Source organism: Cygnus olor, chromosome 14, assembly GCF_009769625.2.
Source record: "Cygnus olor isolate bCygOlo1 chromosome 14, bCygOlo1.pri.v2, whole genome shotgun sequence".
Lineage (NCBI taxonomy): Eukaryota > Metazoa > Chordata > Aves > Anseriformes > Anatidae > Cygnus > Cygnus olor.
This window is the reverse complement of record NC_049182.1, coordinates 13,341,396-13,361,134: the sequence shown is the minus strand read 5'-3', so window position 1 is coordinate 13,361,134 and position 19,739 is coordinate 13,341,396. Positions and strand designations below refer to the sequence as shown.

Sequence of the window (19,739 nt, the reverse complement as noted above, 5' to 3'; positions counted from 1 at the left end):
GCTCTTAGGCTCATCAGGAGTTGCTTCATGCAACTTGACAGATTTAAATTACTCAAGAATAAGACTTACCTACTATCAGTAAGCATAGTCTCTGACTCTTGTTCAGTGTATTTCAGCTCCTTTTTGAAGCCTTAGGGGCTCTGAGCACAGTGCATGGGAACTGTCCCATAGTCTTGGGTACACGGAGCTAATCCAGCTCTTCAGGGCTGCTGGTGAAGTCAGGAAAATCTTTAATTTTTTGAAGTTATCAGTTCTTCTCGGTTGGCCTGACGTGTTTCAATGTAAATGCCAACCTCACATAGTTTCAAAGTTATTTAATCCTAAATAGTAACTCATGGTTTTTGGTTGTTTGACAAAGCAGCAGGGGGAGGGCACCGCAGCACTGAGGCAGCAGGATGCGGCCGTCCTGTGTCAGGTGGTGGGAACGCTTTGCAGGGGGCTCTGTCTAAAGCCTCCCCTCTTATGTTACAAAGCTAATTTGTGCATCTTCTGCTGTAGTTGCACCTCTTCAAGGGATGCACAGCACCCACAAAAGACATTTATCAGCAGAGGTAGAGGAACAGGTGCCCTGCTGCATCCTTCCCCTCGCTCCCTGCCCGCTCACGTTACGTGTGGCTTCTGAAAACCAATGGGTAGCTGTAGGCATTGGCGTGCAAGAACGGTTTTTACTGACCTTACCTTGTGTGCAAAATGCCAAACTGCAAATGGATTTTACAGAACCTCTATTCAGGCAAACAGCCTGCCTTTCAAGAAGGGCTGCTCCTGTGGAAATATGTGTTAAACAATATTTCTGACTGATAGCAAAAGGTTCTGCTGAAATGATGTGCTTCTGAAACAATTCTTTGAAGGCCTGCTTATTGCTTTTGCTGTCTAAAATGTAACTGTAGCTATAGAGTAGCATGACCTGGGTGACTTATGAGCCTCTTCCATGAATGTAGATGGATTAATATTGCTGCTTAGCTTAGAAGGGGAATAGTACTCCTGGCGAGCCCCTCTCTTAGGGGGATGGAGAGCGGCTGCAGAGTCATCTGTGATGTCGAATTCACTGTGAAGGAAGGCACGTTGGGGTGGGAAGGGATGCACTTGCAGCATCTCTGCATGTCTCTGCCAGAACGGAGAGGGGTGTTGGAGACTTCCCGTACCAGTCTGCTCTCGGGCAGAAAACCCAACTGCAGATATCCAGAGAAACAATAAAGATTGTGTAAGAGCAGAACAGGAGATGTTCCACGTGGTGAGATTAGAAGTGATTGCTTCCACCTGTTTTCAGGGGAAGATAAGTGTGCTGGGGAGTTTCTCGTATACTCTCAGAAAGGCTGCTGGGTGACTCAGGGCATCAAATGTGACAAAACAGCTGCAGTGAAGCACCGAGTGGTGTTGTGTATCACGCCATGATTGACAGGCTCCTGAGTTTTAGATGTAGAACAGAATGTGCCCTTTCCTTTAATACTAGGAAAAGGGAAGAAATGTGCATCAGGGACCCGGGCTGTAAGAGGGAACTTGGAGGATTCCCAGCTGAATTAATAAAAAGTTTTGCAGCTCGGATGTGGTACCCAGTGCTCTGTCCTGGGACCTGGAGGAGCCAGTGCTGCGTTCCTGGTGAACCAGGCACTAGAGGGGACTTAGTTTTATTTTATTTTTGTCACTAAACTGTTGCAGGTATCGCCTAAACAGAGCTGGCTCTGCCCTGGGTTGGCATGGGGAGCTCTTGCTCCTGCACCGTAGAGGTGTTCATGGGCCCTCCAACTAGCTACAAAGATATCCAGGCATGTGATTGGGGTATTTTTATTTTAAAAATCTTCCCGTCTTGGCAGAAAACCACTCCCTAGCTTTTGTAGTTCCTAAAGGCCAGGCAGACAAATTCAGCCAATGTAAGTAATGACCCCAGCAGTCTGATTTGCCCTCTGGGTCTGTATCTTTTAGATGAACCATGCCAAAGCCATATCCAAACGAGCTTCCATTTAATTTTTCTCTTGTGGTTAAATAATAGCCCCCTTACCCTGTTTTTTGAACTGAGAAATGGTGAAATAGTGAGATCAGATGAATAAGATATTTCAAAGATAGCTTTCAGAATTGCACTAGCAGCCCATTAACTAGCTAGCACTCTTTCCGAGTCTGATTCAGGGATAGAGAAGACGATTTAAACGTAGGAGATGAGAATAATGGAAGAGATACCACTTTGGGAACCAGTGCAAGAAAGAGAGGTAAATTTACTTGTGAACTCTGAAAGTCTTCCTAATTTACTGATTGTAAAGTATGTACTTACGTTCTGGTGGGTTTTCTGTTGGTGGGTAAAGCAGCCTTGGCTCTCAAACCCGTAACTTTGCTCTTGAGGAAAGACGTGTCCTTAAATTTAATTTTTCATCCTAGAAACTAGACTGTCCTGAAACGCGGTGCTTGTTTTTCAGTGTTGTCACTTAGCACCGCGCTGACTTTTCACTCATCCCAGTCTTTGAAGTGTGCTTATGTACAAACTGCGTCCCTACTGCTTGCTGTAGCCGCTGTAATGGCACTTCTGGCTATTCTCAGAAAAGTGAGAAAGCCATAAATGTCAAAGAAGAAACATTTTGCTACACTATTGAATGCTCTAGAAAAAATAAAAATTAGATTTTGATTTGTCCCTGTAGTGTGTAATTTTAATTTAAAAGTTTTCTCAGACTTTAAGAAATTAGGTAGTGAAAAGACAGCTGAGGACAGAGTGCAGGTAAAAGCTCGCAATAGCTGTTTGCTTGCTGAAGAATATTTTGGAAAAGGAGAGTTTGTAGCTTCTTGAAAATAGAGAGTAATCTTGTACAGGAATGAGTCCAGTACCCCTGTGTCAGATGTTTTTCCTGACTTGAATTTTATTCTTAAATCCCTCTTGGAGAAACTTTGATAAGAGCAGGGAGGTGAAAGCTCTCAATGACATTTCATAAGAATCATTTTTTTCCCAATTACTTTAATTTATGTGATGCCTTTTTTAATGCATTGGGTTGTATTTTGCATACAGAGAGATGATTTTCTCATCTCCAGTGAAAACCCGTGAACAGATGCAGACTGCAAATTTATTTGCTTGGAAAGAATCACATTTGGGCACTTTTAACTCCGTAAGCTATCCGTAGCCTCTCATGCTGACATTTTCCCCTTCTGTTGCCCTAACTGTCTAGCCCAGTATTCTGGAATAATTCTTCAGACCTCAGTCTAAAAATACCACGCTCCAAAAGCCCAAAGCCTTGCACACTTGGCAACATTTTTTTTTTTTTTTTTTTTTTTTACAATTTACCCTGATTTGTTCATACTTCAAGCCTGTATGTTCTTCAGGGAGCCTAACAGCTGCGGGGTTGTTTTTTTTTTTTCCTTTTTTTTTTCTTCATGTGAAAGCCTTTTAAAAAATCTGAAGTGGGTGAAGCATAGCTTGGGGTTTAAAATAACAGCCAGCTTTGGGCACCTGGAGAATGACTTGAGACACACAGGTTTTGAAAAACTAAGGTTTGCCTATCCTGTGGTCGTGAGATGCAACTTACCTCGGCGTAGCCAGTTATCTTTCTACTAACGGTAGAAAGGTTAAGGTTTGTACACTGTGCACACTTATTAAAAATGAAGTACAGGACTAGCAGATCTAGACATAAATCTGGGCTCAGGGGATTATAATTTGTTGTCTGTTACTTAACTGATTTCCAAAGCTATATAAACTGTATAAAACTAGCATCTTTGGAGGTGGGAGGGGACTGGCTTTGCTCATTCTTTAAATATCCTTTCTTTGTGCTTGCTGTTAGAGGTATGTATCAATACTGAAAGACAGACACGTGTTGGGTGAAAAGTACACAGCCCTTGACACCCACATCAAACACTGACGTGAAATGCTCTTCTGAATTTTGGGGTATATTAGTCTCAAAACTTGGCATTTACTAGGCTAGGCTCATTATCAGTCATTACCATGGTGTCTGAGCTCCTATTTTTCCTCTTCAGTGAGCTAAGCTACAGGGGGAGAGAAAATCTGCAGACTGAAGTTTGTCATCATCTTGCTTTTATTTTGAAAATAAGTGTGTATTGCAAGAGAAATGTCCTTGTGCTATGGTCTGGAGAGGAGAGGCAGAGTTGGTTCAACTTGAGGGTAATTTCCCATTTTAAGATGCACAGCAAAATAGCTCTTCCAAAGAACAAGCACGTTTTCTCTAATTTGTCTATGGATAACCTTGGCAGCAATTTAAAGCTAATGTCTTCAGTAAATGACCAGCATAACTCTAATATGCCCTCTAAAATCTGACACTCTTCAAGAACCGATGCACTTCCCGTGCAAGTTCATTTAATTAGTCAACTAATTCATAAATAAATTAAGTTTTACTCATAAAACATGCTTTCCTTATACACATTCATAATCAGTAAAGTAGAAAAGCCTCAGCAAAAAAAAAAAGTTCATTTCCCAACAAAACTGCATGTACAAGTTTAATCCAGCATACATAAGTAAAATGAAGTGACCTTTTAATAGGGTGACTTTTGTTTTTGTAAGTTTTTTTTTTTGCAGCCAGTGTTCCATGCTACACCAAATTATGTATGATAGGGCTTGAGGAATGGTGATGGAGATTGAAAATCCGGTAGGAAGAAGAAATTTGGAAGAAAGAATAATAAGAGACTTTAGCATAATCTTTCTATCTAGATTTCATTACAAATACACATACAAGAAGCAAAGTAATCAATCTAACAGTGAAACTAATGGAGGGGTGAAGTGATTGAAGATGAATTTAAACCCTCACGTACCTGGACAGTGATGGGGGTTTGGGGACATGTTCTTCTGTTTGAAAATCATCCCGGTTAGGTACTGCTCCTTGGAGGAGAGGCATTTCTGCTGTACCTTTTCCACAGGGACGGTTACTCTATCTGTGTGATTGCTGAGAGTGAGGGGCTTGGCCCTTAACCTCTTGGGCCAAGGGTGTAGAAGTTGGAGGTGAGTGAGGTTAGGGGTCTGGAACACTGTGTTAATGTCCTTTTACCCAGCTATAAGCAGCTGTGTATTTCCTCTCTTCCTTCTTCCTTTGCAAACAGCATTTGGTAGGGCAGGGGAATTCCCTAAAAGCTGTTGGGAAATGTAAGCACAACCAAGCACGGGTGCTGTTGGTGTGATGGCTTCAGAGGTAGGTAGAAAGCACTGGAGTCCTGGACTGCTTTCTTATCCAGATATTTGAGTCTTTGGATTTTGAACAGTGTTTTAAAATAGCTTTTTGGGTACAATGTTTATAGATGTGGCATGTTTTAATTCTTAATATATTAAAAACCTTGATGCAATACTGGATTTTCATCATCTTACTCATTAGCAATATTGGACTATTAGTCATGTAGTGCCATCAAGGAGTTGCCTGAAGTCTGTGTGGAGCTCATTCCTCTTAGTATTTTGTCACCTTCGTCAAGAGCATAATGTATTTATAATTCCCATTAAACTTGCCACGAACAGTTGGCTGAATCACCAAAAACTGGTTTAAACAGCTAACGATAGGTATCAAGCTGGAAACCTTTGGTAAGATGTTAACACAGCATGCTGAGCGATAAGCAAAACGAGATAGGAAAGATCTCCAGTTTCATAAACACAGAGGCTTTTTCGGATAAAGATATTTATCCGGGTAGTGTCCAGATAGCACTATTAGAAATGGTTTGATTTTACAGAAAAACATCTGTGTTGCTAAGAGGCATCTGAGGTGAGGATGTGCTATTGCTTAAGATCAGATCCACGCTACATACCAGTGGTGTGATTTCTGTCATGGTAGCTCAGATCAACTTGTGTAACTAATGTGTTTTGTGCTTATAACAACATTTTATCACTTTAGCTTGTTTGTTTGAGGAAGGAATAGCTCCCGTGCCAATAGTTACATCTGCTGCTCCAGCTGCAGCTCCGAGGGGCACGGTGCCCACGTCGTACACTGGTTCTCCTTTACCAGCTCTGCTCTCTAGGTCAGGTCGGTAGAAAAGATAATCTACCAGGCTGGGAATAAAGGTACTTCTGTACAGTTAGCACATTCCTACTGTGTGTTTTATGCTGTAGATGCACACCTCTTTGCACACCTCTTCCACCCTCTTTGATTGCAAATGGGAATTGCAAGAGATGGAGAAGCGCTCTCCCTTCTGTGCTTGCTGCTCAGTAAACGGAGCCCACTTCTGTCTGTCATGATGCAAAACCTCTTTTTTTTCCCCAACTACATGAAAAATTGCCTTTTTCTCCGCAGCTTTGACAACATGCGAGATTGACTGTTGGAGAAAGATGTTTTCTTGGGGTATGGAAGGTGCTCACCAGTGTTGAACAGGGCTTTCACAGGACAGCACTGCATAGCTGGCGAGGCAGTTGTAGACAGCTCATCTGGGTTGAGAGCCAAACGTGACGCTTTCTTCCTTAACTCGATCTTTATACACCCAGACGCAGCTTACAGTATGTAAGTTTTGAGATTTTATCTCAAGAGAAAGATTGCCATGAAAATATAAAGTGGTTGCTTCAAAATTATGGGGAGCAGAAAGTTCACAACACAACCATTTCTCATTGTTCACAACCCCCGTTTCTCATTGCCTATGAACTGTTGAATGAAAAAGGAAAACATTTTGCTTGCCAGTTTTGTTACATCTAGGTTAAATTTCCCAACCATGTGTTTATAACAAAACTCGATATTGAAATTGCTATTGTCTTCTGCTCGAGAGTAATCATGAGTTTGCAGAGCTCTAGAAATAGCCATTATCTCAGTTTTAGTCCATCGTTCCCCACGGTGCTTTACGTCTGGAGTTTTTCTATGCATGTGGCTTGTTTTATTTAAAGCCTTTACTATTTTAAGTTAATACACTGGGATACTGTTGCCCACAACAGTCTCTTGCAAGGCACCTGCTATGGAGCTGCAGCCACTTGCAACTACTTAAGTCATATAAAATCAGGGAGCACTTGACAGCATGACTCCTGGTGACTTGCTCCCGAGTCCCTGTGGACCTGGACGGACGTCCTCACTGCCATCCCTCCACGCACACCAGCAGTGGAGCTGCTCTGCCTAATTCCTAATTGGCTGTGCCTCTGCAAAACTAGGGCGTTCGTAGAGCTGTAGGCAGAGGGCAAGCTCACTCACACAGTACCTTGTAGGGCTGGACGTTAGAACGCTTGCATTTATCTTGAATCATCCTGAATATTGTGGATATTGAGAATATTGAATGAATTAATAAATATAGGGACTTGATGAATAACAAAAGCCTTTTTTTCCAAGATAGGTGGAAATTACATAATTTACACATCTCTTCTGAAAGTACACAGTTGCCACATTTGCCAGAAAAGTTGTTCCTGCAGTTAAATGAATTTCTGACCATCCTGACCATCCTGAAGTGAACTGCACTGTTTTCTTAACATGGAGGAGGAAAAAATTTCAGCTACAGCACATGTATTCTGTGAGAATCCGATACACTTTGCTGTAGCAGGTCCTCAAGAGGAAAGTATCTGATGGCTGCTTGTCCTTTTTTTTTTTTAATCATTTAAAGTGGGTGATTTTAGCTTGTAAAAGTAGGAATTTGGATTCCCAGAGAAATGGTAGTTTAAAAACGGGGGGGGGGAGGGGGCAAAAAAAAGCTGAAATTTTGAAGTTTAATCAGAAATTAAGATGCTAAAGGACACTTTTCAAAAGCTTTGTTTCCATGTTACTGAAATTCCTGAATTACCTGTGTATAAAGGAATATGGCTTTTGTGTTATTTTTGCATGGGGTTTGTGGGCGTCGCTTATGAGAGGATACTGGTTGATGTGAAATGTTAGGTTTTTCCGTAGGAAGACTCTCTGAAAACTCTGCAATGGTATTTTTTCAACTGTGGTTTCAAAGCAGGAGTAGTCAGACTCTTAAATTCAATTAGTGTCTCCTGCATAGCAATATATAATCCTTATTTATAACGGTGCCGTGTGGCAGGGGCAGGCTCTGACAATTTGAAGTAAATTATGGAACAGCAAACACTACAGAGCCTTCTGGGGGTTACGCTTGCTGGATGGTTGCATGCAGCACCCACTTCAGAGCGCTTTGTGCATTTGACTTTCTGAAGAAGTTGTGCTGAAAATACGACCTGTAAGCAAGGAGAAGCTCGGTGATGCTGCTTTGAAGTCAGTCCACGTGCACAAAGCAAAATTTTGATATAAGCTTTCAGTATCAGCCTTCAAAATCCTTGGAAAAAAAAGAAGAGTTAATGTGTTAGGTATTAAGGTTCCTTTTTGCTCTTGCACTTTTTGTCTTTTATTGAAAAAACATTTTGTTAAGACTTTAATAAACAGTCCCATACAAAGTAACCCTCTCCCTAAGATAGGAGGATGTCCAGTGCAGAGAGGCAGTTTTAACTTCTGCAAAGCTGTGGCTGTATTTCTTGAAAATTTCCAACAGTGTAATTGAGAAGTTTAGCGATGATCCCAAGCTCGTGCAGGTGAGGCTGCTGTAGTCTTTGTGTCGCTCGAAGACACAGCTACACAGCTCCTTAGCTGTCATCGGAACAAACTTTAAGGTAAAAAAATAAAAAAAAGAACTTCGGGTGAAAAAGGTGAAACCTGCCTAATGTCAGAGGAGGCAGTTGTCTTGAACAGCCGGCACCACACACGTAGGCTGGCAAATTGTTACTAATGGAGGAAAAAATTGCTGTAAAAATACCAGGACTCTTCGTGATTAAAAATAGAAAATTCTGCAGAAAACTAACTAGAATTGAAGACGGGATCTCTGTGACAGATGGCATGATTTTTCTCTATTTTTTATTTTTGGAAACATATTTTGTTGGTAATGACTTCTGGCTGACCCTTTGCACGGGCCTGCTGCTACTGGGAGGAATTGGTTGACCAGTGCCACCTCCAAAGGCGTCCCTTGTCTCGCAGTACTCCCATGCTAATAGCAATCACATTTGAGTTCCAAAAGCAGATCAGTTCATCCAGCTTGGGGTTTCACTCGGCACGATTCCTTAGTCTAGTTTGTAGCGAGGAGCGGCGCTGACGTGGCTGTGCCTGCGCGTGTCCTGCTGCTGCCCAGTGCCTTTGTCCTTGGGGTGGGCTGAAGCTCATCCATCCAAACTGCAGCTGTGTGGGGCCTGTCCGGCCCTTTGGGATACGTGAGGCAGTCTCTGGGAGGTGGCAGTGTACACTCCGTAGACTGTTAGAGTCTTCATCCTGCATCAAAAAGAGGCTTCTAATTTGGTCTGTCTGTGCTGCAAGAGGTATCTGATCCGCCTCGCTCTCGCTTCTCCAGCCTGTCCTCATCTCCCTATGTATTTTTAACTTCTTTCAAGAAATTGGTCATTATGGCTGATTACATTATTTGCAATTTTTTTTGTCTCCTTTGATGCCTGTGCCAGCAGTGCTTATGTAAAGGGGCTTGATGATATTGAATGGTAAGAATGAACAAATGCAGCGGGAATTCAATTGCTATTTTGCTCTCAAGCACAAGTGTTCTTTCTAAATCAAATCTGACCACTTACTATGTCAGTCAGCTACGTTGTTGGCGAGATGGAAAAACTATTTCATTTCCATTTGATTTAAAGGGAACTTCTGTTTGCTTGAGGTGCTCTGTTTTATTTGAAAGAAATATATATGATCTCCAGGTGCTCTGCATGCTTTAAAACAAATTTAGTCACATTTGATCTTCATCTGGGCTGCAAAACTCTACGTATTACGTGCACGTGCCAGATAACTGGCTGGGAGTTCCTTATCCTCTCCTTTGACAGGGAGTTTGAAGTTCTTTGTCAAACATCACACAGGAGTTATTGATGAACTGTGCTTTCGGATACTCTTAAAATTCAATTTCTTAATCGTACAGCCACCCGCTGCAGCTGGTATGTGCCGTTTCAGGATTCATGCCATAGAGCACCTGATAGTTAACGACGATTTAAAAGACGTAGTTGTAATGTCATTTGCAACTTGATTAATAAGTTGGAATAGCGTTTAAGGTTTGAATTTTAAGAGGTTTGAGTTGTTTCAACAGATTGAGAGTGTCTGTCCAAGGGTGCAATAAGTACTGCGTTGCTGTGGATGTAGGGCTCGGTCCCATTGCACTCTGAAGTCATCTCCACGTCCCTGCCTTTGGTCTGGTGTTCACCAAATGGTTTGCTTGGAAGTTTGTGTGCTAATCTGGCAGGGAAGCTAATCTGCCAGAGCGAATAGCTTTCTCTTGGACTAGCATGCTGAAATGAAGTGTTGAGATTTGGAGGCACAGAAGTAGGATGGGATGTGGCAGCCAGCAACTGGATTGTCTTAAACTGCCAAAGAAGCTCAGTCACGGAGGCACACACACTTCTTTCATGAAGGTTGGCAGTCCCAGTTGGACAGTTTCTAAAGAAGAATTGCCATCAGTGAGGTATTCAGGAGAAAAATGACTGTACAAAAATGACTGTGCAAAAAAGCAAAATTTCATAGTACCATGGCGGGGACACTCAATTACCAACTTCTTTGCCTCTCTGTATTCAGACAGAGCAAGGATTCTCTGTGCTTGATTCATCACACTTGGCTTGAGAGAGAGCACAACATCTCCAGATAGCGGAGAGGCTGATTTTGTAGTGCCTCAATGTAGCTTTTATTCAGCCCCTACTCAATAGGGCTTTGTGTTCTTCTCACTTCTAGAAACTGTAACTGCTGCCGGGGAGGCAGAAATGACGTGAAAATATGGACCATAAAAAGTATTGGCAAACTGGTATTTCTCCAAAATATGACCTGTGCTTAAAACAACAACAAAATCTTTATTTGACTTTTAAATCACGGCATCTTATTGTCTTTTTATTTTTGAGCCTCTAAACAAAAGCTTAATGTATTACAGCTCGCTGTGAACTGGGGATTTAAGATACAGCAAATCTAGAAGACAAAACCCCTCTGTTCAAAATCAAATCCCTTCCTGATGAGGCGTTACCGTGTGCTGGTTGGTGGTCGTGCCCTGTGGAGGGGAGCGGGGTGTGGAGCTGCAGCAAACGTGCCAACAGAGGAGAGGCAAAAGAGCTTTTGGTGAGCTGGGCACGAGCTGCACAAACTTGCAATGAGCTCAAGACTTGCAGCAGCTTCACCTAGAGATATGGAGGTCTTTTCTCTGCAGACTGGTGGAAAAGAAAGTTGGGAAGTAAACCACTGCTGTCTGAAAGCTGGCCGAGTTCCGCATGCCGCGTGTTGATGCTGCATAGTCTTTCTCTCAACTTCAGTTTGTTTTCATCCAAATATATGCCACTGCATCTGTTTACTTAGTCGTTCAGCGTTGGAAACCTACCTCGCATCTTGACAGCTGACAGTTCTACATCCTCTGTAACTTGATTTGGCTCTGGGGGGAGGAGGATGCTGCGTGCCTCACGATGGGAACTTGCCATGGTCCCAAAATTAATAATGGAATTGATGAAACACTGTGCCGGCATGTTGGCATGTGGTTGGTGGGACAGTAATGTATTCTGTGTGGGAACATCTGCTGTAAAGGGAACAACTTGGGGAGGGGGGAAAGCATACGCTGTAGCTGCCGATACTACTTCAAAGCAACTTGTATACGAATGCACAGGATAGTTTAATTAGAGGGAGGCTGAAATTTTCCCGGGTTATAGAGAGAAGTACACGGAGAAATCTGGTTCATTGGTGCTGGCGAGCATGTGCTGGTTTACAGTGGGGCTTTTACAACACATTTACTGGTTTTTTTTGCAGGTTGCTCTGTCTCTGAAAGGACAGTACTCAGTGTTCATCTCAGTTCACTTCGTACTATTTTTACAGCTCTGTCTTCAAATGGCTCAGAGTAACATGCTTGTCATTCACCTGTCAGCCACGAAACGTAACTTAGTTCAGACTTCCTTCCCCTGAGAGTAGCTCCAATATGAGGAACATCTCCAATTACCAAAAAAGTCTGTGCTGTCCCCATCCTGTGTACTCTTAAAAGGCAGTTGTTAACAAAAGGTCCTCTGTTTCAAGATGACCTACTTAGGGATGTTGCTGTGCAGCAGGTCAAGGTTTTGGAGTAAAGCTGTAGCATCACGAGATGCTATTCTGATTTTAGGGGGTTAGGGATGGCTTTTCAAATCACCTGTACCAGCACGTGTCTTTGTTTGAAGCACAGCACAAATGGAGGGCTGGAGGAACGCCTGTCTGATTCTGCAGCCTTTGACTAAATAAGAAGTGCATCAAGTAGTTTAAACACCAGTATCCTGTAGCTGAGGTGCGCTGTTCTGCTGATGCTGCACAAAGCCCGAGCTTTGCAGCACCTCTGCGCCACTTGGATACATGAATCGCTTGGTGTACCTATCTGCAGGTTCTTGTGGGTTCACATGCAGCAGGGCGTAGAAATCTTTCAAGAAAAAGGGGGTGTCCATATAGTTAGAAACATCAGATTTAATCTACAGGTGCTTTGGAGCTGGATTTAGTTTAATTGTGTGATTGCTGCTGTCTTGCTCCTGAATTGGAGTGGGCATTTTAACTGACTTCAAGTGCCACCAGTGATGCTCTTGTCTGTTTTATTGGTGAGAACTTTGCTGAAAGGGTGGTAACACAAATCTCTGTCCTCTTTGAATGGCTATGGTTTGATGATCTGATGTTTTATGGCTAGAGATAGAACAAATGTCATTAGTGATTTCAAAATTTGTTAGAACGGCAGCAATGTGGGCACTTCGCATTTCAATGGTCATTGTTGGGAGTGGGTAAAAAGTTTCCTACAGGGGAAAATAACAGTCATTTCTAACAGTTCTGTTTTGTTTTCACCACCTCTGACACAGGTTGCTAACCTGGCCTGCTCCATCTCGAATAACGAAGAAGGTGTGAAGTTGGTTCGCATGTCAGCCAGCCAGCTCGAAGCCCTGTGTCCCCAGGTAACAAAGAGCACGCGACTCGCCCAGGTTGTTTGGGCGAGTGGTCCTGCGCTGTACAGAGTGCTGGCCTTCTGGTGTACCTTTATGGACCTGTCTGCCTGCAGAACTCGATGTTTTCCTTAACGCATATAGTAAATTAAATGCATCAAAACTTAGAAATCTAAAACTACTTGACAGAAAGTAATTAGTGATGAGAATGAATCTTCAGCTCCTTTTTACATAATAACTGTAAGTTCCTTGTGCCTGGGTATTCTAGTAACCTCCGAGACAGTAACCCAGTGAAGCTTCAGTGATTTACTCTGCACGTTCATGTTGTGGGAAGATGTGTTGTGAAGACACTACCACTGCTCTGATATATGCTATAAGATGAATTACTTTTTTTTTTTCCTGAGTAGATTATAAATATGTCAAAAAAATCTTCCTGATGGACTAGGATCGGAGGAAGCTGGCTATGCATGAAGAGTTTGAACCTGGCTGAGACTATCCTTTAACTAATAACTTCTTAATGGCACGAAGGAAATTAGGTTTACATAAGAACTAGGCTATCCTCTTTCATTTTGATACTACTGATGTTTTAAATGTCAACAACTAGATACTTGAATGAACCCCTGAAGACTGCAGAGTGCTGTCAGTTCTGGCGATTACGTCTTTAAAAGCATCAGGAAGTTCAGGTCTAAAACACACAAATAAGCTGCTGTTGGTAACTGGATGCTAATGGAAAATATGTACTCAAAAGTTGTCAAATGTCATTTTATGAAAATAAGGTTCATCATCTCAGAATTATTTGGAGTTTATTCAGGTTCTTCCATATATATATTTGAAATCAGTCCGAAGGAAGTGAGATATGTACACCTACCTACAGGTAGGTGCACATAGGAGGAGGACTAGTTTAATTTTTCCTATTACTTTCTAGTAGCAGTGTTATTAAATAGGTGAAGATCAGCACCTAAACATAAAACATTAAATACTATCTAGGAGACCTTTTGTTGTCCTGGGGTGGGCTTGTGTGGTTTGTACTCCTGGATCAGACCCTGGGACCTGTGCATCAGCTGTGCTGTATCATCCTCCCATGTCCAGGGCAGGTGGCATATATGGCTTGTTAAAAGCAAAGGTCCCAATTTTTAGAGCTGGAAGAAAGCATCTGTAAGAAATAGATTTTTAAAAATACTTGGTATGAGGGCTTGATCTTTCCTAAAGAAACTAACCAGGCTATACATATTTTTTTTTTAGCTGTCTCCAAGAATATGGGAGTATAATGCATGATCCTCCAAATGAATGCTGGTGCTTTTGAAAATGAGCATCTTAAAGTTAGGATTTCTTTGAATCCAAATGCCTCTGGGACATATTCAAGTTGGGTAGTGGTCTGTCACCTTTATAAAATTACCATCATAATCAAGTCAACATGAAATAATCAACTACAGCCAATAGTCACAAAGACTGAAGTGCAGTTGTTAACGTTTGTTTTCAGGGATTGTGCTAACACATGTAGCACGTGTTGGAAGCTTTGATTATCTATAAACGGGTGAGGAGGGCTAGAACTGATGGGTTTTGGCTTATGTAAGTTCCGTATCTGAGTTTCTAAGCCTTCAGTTCTAATGCTCCACGGTGCAGCCTGCCTTGATTTTAGGGTAGTCACCAAGAGATTAGTAAATGACACTATAGATGTTCATAGTACTTGAAAGAACGCTTTTATGTTACATTATGTGTTCTCTAGTAGATAGTTTAATGCTCTAGGAGTATTTAAACGTGTTGTGAATCCTGAGATAATTAGGGACACTTGTTTAAACTGTTTTACAAATGGCATCTGTGTTTTCTCCTAACAGTACAGAAGTTTGTCCAATGCCAGTCTGAGCGATGCAGCACACTTGTCCTCATTGAGCGTTACTGATCACCCCCAAACTTTGATCATTCTGTATAATCTCTAAATGCTTCTAGTTACACAGCTTAGTGAGGTGCTTTTTTTAAAGGCAATTATATGCTTATTTAGCAGTTTATTCCTGACAAGAAGCACAGCGTGTTCTTGGATCTCTCTAGGTGACAAACATGTGAATTAGGCATAAAATACAAATTTACTCCAATATTATCTGCATTTTTTTTTTTGTTTTGCTTAGATGGTATTTTTCCAGAAAGATGCTGCATTCAGAATGAGTCAAGTCAATCAGTAATTACAATACACTCTGGAACTCAAGCGAATATATCAATATCACATGGAAATACGATGTATGAAATTTAATTCAGGGCATTGCTCTGGTGGAAAGGATGAAACTGAAATTTAATGTGCTTGATTAAGTTCCCAGGTAACCTCTTAAATAGCTTAGCAATGTAGAGGCCATTCTGGGAGTAGGGAACTCCTGGTTAAAGAATGATTTCTGCAGAAATCAATCTGTGGAGTTAATTATAAAAGCTGTATCTCAGGCAGAGCAGTTAGTCGGTCCCTTGCTGTAACTAGCCTTCCAGAGCTGGCAGCAGGAGTAAGGAATGTGCAACACTTCAAACTGTTTCTTTAGGCAAAGCTTGGAAGTTTTGTTGGTACAGACGAGAATTCATTCATTGCCCATGTCACCTAAGGGCTCAGACGTTCTCAGATTTGAAATTTAATTCTTTGAGCAAAAAAAAGGTGCAGAAAATGGTCTGAAAAGTTACTACACTGGCAAGCAGTTAAATTGGGATCGTGTGGCTGGCTTGCTGCAAGTCGTCGTTTCCTCCAGAAAAGCCATGGGAGTAGCATCATCCTTGCTGTTTGTGAGTCCCCGGCCAATTAGCACGGAATCAAATGCAAAGTTGGAGGCTAAATATAGTATTTAGAGCCTCCTCTGATGGCCCAGGAAGAGCCGTTAGGATGAGCTGCGTGCTCTGCAGTAGCCCGCTGGGTCGCTTCTGCCAGGCTGGGCGTACAGGGGAGAAATCACGCAGCGCTTGGGGGGCACTGGTGCTGCTCTGTGAAGCTTTGGCTTGGAAGCCAGCCTGAGTTCTGTTTTTGAAGGCATGCGTTGCTGAAAATCTGCTTGTTGAAGTGAAAGGACTTTTTTCCAGCGTCCCACAGGGTTTACCTGCATTCCTGCGTCCTTGTGCCTGGCTAGGTGTGTCTGTGGTGTGTCAGGAGGAAGGAACAAAAGTCCTCGATCATTACAGCTAAGCATTTTATTTTTTAAACGTTTAAGATGTCTTTCGTAGTGGAAATGGAAAAGTACTGCTGCGAAATACTTGGAATAGTTGCCTGTGCTTCCATTTGCCTAGCAGAGTGCTTGGGGAAGTTTTCTTTGCCTTCTTGCTAAACACAGAGCTTGCCAATGGTAAATTAGTGAAAGATTTTGTTTATCTCAACTCAAAAACCTGGATCCTTGCTTGCAACTTTGGCTTCTGAGTTCTGTTTCCAAGAAGTACTTGCTTTGGGAGTCTGCGAAAGCTGTTTTGTAAGTGTTTTGAATTAAAGATGTCTGAGAAGAGAGCTTAACCATAGCAGTCTTTCTGATCATACAAGCTGTAGGTGTTTAGAAAGCAACAGTGAAAATGCCCCAGTATAGCTATTGAAGGGAAAGGATTGCTCCATCCTTTTGATGTGACAGTCTGCTATCACTTGCAGCTGCTTCTACCAGCTATTTGTTGACTTTCGCATTCTTTAAAGCCTCTGTAAAGTTCATCTGTAGACTCCTAGCCAAATTGTAGGCGACTGGGAGTTTCAGAAAATAATTATAGAATAGAGCTTCTGTCGGTTGGGTGCTTGCTGCTCCCAAAAAAGGCTGGGTTCCAGCGCCCCTGGGTCTGACCATCCCCTGGGTGGCAGCCCGCAGGAGCAGGGTGGACCCGCACCTCCCTGGCACAGGCGCTCGGGAGCTGCTCTCCCAGCTGTAGGGCACCGAGGGGTGGCTCTGAGCACCACGGGCTGCCTTGCGAGGGTACCAGGCACCGTCTCCACCTCTGCTTTCCACGCTCGCTCCATGCCTGCTGTAGCACAGGCAGCAGTTGGTGCAGCTCGCCTACCCTGCACAGTCAGTGAGTGGCACCGATTAAACAGGCTTCCGATGATTCTTGGATTAAATTACATTTTTTATAAAAAAAATAATAAAAATAAATTGGCTCTTTTCATATTAATGTCTTGTTTTAATGACTGCTGTTCCACATCCATACATTCCAATTTGGAAATGCTTGAAAAGCAATTTGCTGCGTATAGATTTCTGATGAGGCAGATGGTTACATATGCTGATCACACCTACTACCACAGACAAACAAAATGCAAAAGCATATGAGGAGTCTCATGTAGAGGCTCCAAAGTGCATAAAAACTTCTGTTAAAAAGTTAACGGTTAGGTGCAGTTCTGTGTCGTGCAGGCTTCCTGTGAAGAACAACCACCACAGGACAGGAGTGGCCATCCAAGGAATAATAGTAGAAGCTTGAGCAGTTACTGATTCTCTGCGTGTACATTAAAAGAATCAATGATAGGAGAAAGGGATTGAGTTCTGAGGTAAGAGGCATGTCAGTGGGTAAGGGCTGTGTCTCTTCATCACTGGCACGGTGCAATGTGTGGAGCGCTGTAGCAGAACATCTTCCAGAAAAAACATCATGCCCTGAAACTCCCAGAGCTTCATTGCTTCAAGTCAGTGAAACACAGAACAAAGCAGCACAAAGGGACACCAAGACAAATGCCTCCAACATTCCCGCAGCTTCAGCAGTGGCTGGTATTATAATGCGAGCCTTCAGCTACCAAAGAAAATGCTTTTCTTTATACAGGAAACTGATAGGATAATTATGCATGCACAGGATATAAATAGAAAATCACTTTGACAGTAGCATAAGCTAGACTGGAAAAGGTCATGGTATTCCAGTAGAAGCCTGTCAGTGACCAACAGCAGTAAGCATCCTCTGCATAGACACCTAAAGTAACTACAGGAAAGGAAAGTGGTCAAAGAACCTTTTATGTACAGGAGCACAGAACTGGAAGTCAGAAGCAAACTTTTCCTTTTGGTGCCTCAGCATCCAGGCACTTGCTGGTCGCTGCCATTATAGCTGGTGAACGTGCAAAACAATCTGCTGTGTGTTTTGCTTCCAGGCATCTCAGCTCATCAGTCTCTGCAGAGTGCTTTTTGCTGTATTGAAGTACAGAGAGGGTTAGCACACGCAGACATGTGAATGCGAACCTGGGGTTGGATGTAAGTGGAAGTGACTGAACTGTCCTGCTTACAACCCGTGTTCCTTCTCGGAGCAAAATGGAACTAGGAGCAGAGGGGGAGACAGGAGGGTGGATGCTGGAGGTAACTTTGGGACCTAGGGTATGGAAAATCAAGTTATGAGCGGCTTTTTACAAACTGTCAGTAAGCTAGTAGCTCTGTTTTCTTGAAGACAGAAAAACAGTGGTGTTAGCATCCACCTGGGCCAGGGGTGTCCCGGCTGGGCTCAGCTGCTGTGGCGGCTTTGGAGGTACAGGGCATGAACTAGTTTGGTGCCGAACTGAAGGCTGGGCTCCCTCTGCTTCTGTTCCCCCTTCCAGCCAGCCCCCCCTGCCCAGGCAGAAGCAGGAGGCTAGTACCACCTCGCCTCCCTGAGCTGAAAGTGGGGCAAGAGCACGCAGTGCGACTGCTGGTTTTGGGAACCTCTCTGAGAGCTTGCTTCTGCTCAGCCTCGTGCTTAAGTCACGTACCCTGGAGTCACTTATCCTGTCCCTTTTGTGTGCTCCAGAATAAAACCATGATTTTCATGTGTCAGCTGGGAATTGTTTTGTATGTGTTGTTGCTTTTTGTCCCACCTGTGAGGTGATAGATGATGGGCGGGTGCTCGTTTTATCAGGTTTATTGTTTGGTTTGGTTTTGTTTCTACAGATGTAAGATATCCTAAATTGGAAGGCCATGTAGCTACTTCTCCACCTCATTACCCAAATGGCCACGAGAAAGTTGATGCATCAAGATCTTTATTTAAAAACAAAACAAACAAAAAAATCCCAAATATTTGAACTAAGCAGAACAGGTGTTTAGTGAGCAGGGGGGAGGTGGCTGGGTGCTTCTTGGTGTGGGACAGCAACACCCTAAAGCCATTGCAGAAGGAACAGTGTCCTATAAAGATCAAAAGTCCCTGTAAAAATACTGAGGCAACAGTGAAATGAGTGCTTACAGCCACCGACCCAGGTAGCTACGTGGCTTGTGGGTGTTGTGTGCACCGAGACAACATTAAGGGGCAAGAGGTAAGGATTGCAAGGTGAAATAAATAGGCAATAATTTTCTTCTCCCAGGTGAGGTTTCTTCCTCTGTCCGTGCCAGCCCAGTGCTCAGAACAGTTCTCTGTAGGAAAGCACAACGTGCAAGCGCTTTCTTCTGGCCTTTCAGTCACTTTTCCAGATGGGGGGCAGAAGGGTTTTGTCTTCAATCTTTAGTTTCAGCGAGGAGGAAGGTGGCAGGTTCTTCCCAGGAGGATTTGAGGTGCAGATTGAGCCATCAGCCACGAGGTTTTTGGATCCCCAGCCTCCCAGATCTCAGGGCAGGAGCTGCAAGGCCTGGCTGTGCTGGAGGCAGAGGAAAGGCGCTCCAAGCAACTGGCTGGAACCACGCTACTGAGCGCTGGGCTGACTTGAACATTGCAATTACTACATGAAACAAAGCACCGATAAAAATAGTGTCTTTTCTTGCCATGCTTCATTTCCTTCTGGATAGTCTCAAAATGTCCCTGTTTGATTCTTTTCTTTGTACAACTTCAGTGAGTCATTGTGATCACAGTGCTCTGGCAGAATTTTGAGAAGCTCTGAAATACAGAATATTTCCCTGCAATTGCCAAATGTTTTACATGGAAACAGCTACATTTCAGGTAGTCTTGCCATGTTCTTCCTATTTTTGGACTATATATATCCTTCCTGCAAGTTATTCGTATTTTAAATTAATTCTTACGATTAAATGCTCAGTGCTTCATATTTTTGGAGGAGCAATAGCGTACTTCAGTCAATCCTGTAACCCTTACCTCCAAAGTATTCATTTTTAGATAATAAAGGAATTAC

The 19,739-nt window shown here is 42.9% G+C and overlaps 1 protein-coding gene across 3 annotated transcripts in view; it reads left to right on the top strand.

The window, feature by feature from the left end:
* The window catches only part of CTNNA1 (catenin alpha 1), a 115,146-nt gene that overhangs the window by 69,373 nt on the left and 26,034 nt on the right, over positions 1-19,739 (top strand). For all 3 annotated transcript variants that reach the window (XM_040573103.1, XM_040573104.1, XM_040573106.1), the window contains exon 10: positions 12,671-12,763. In XM_040573103.1, the coding sequence (XP_040429037.1) occupies positions 12,671-12,763 (93 nt within the window). The remainder of the gene's footprint in view (positions 1-12,670; positions 12,764-19,739) is intronic.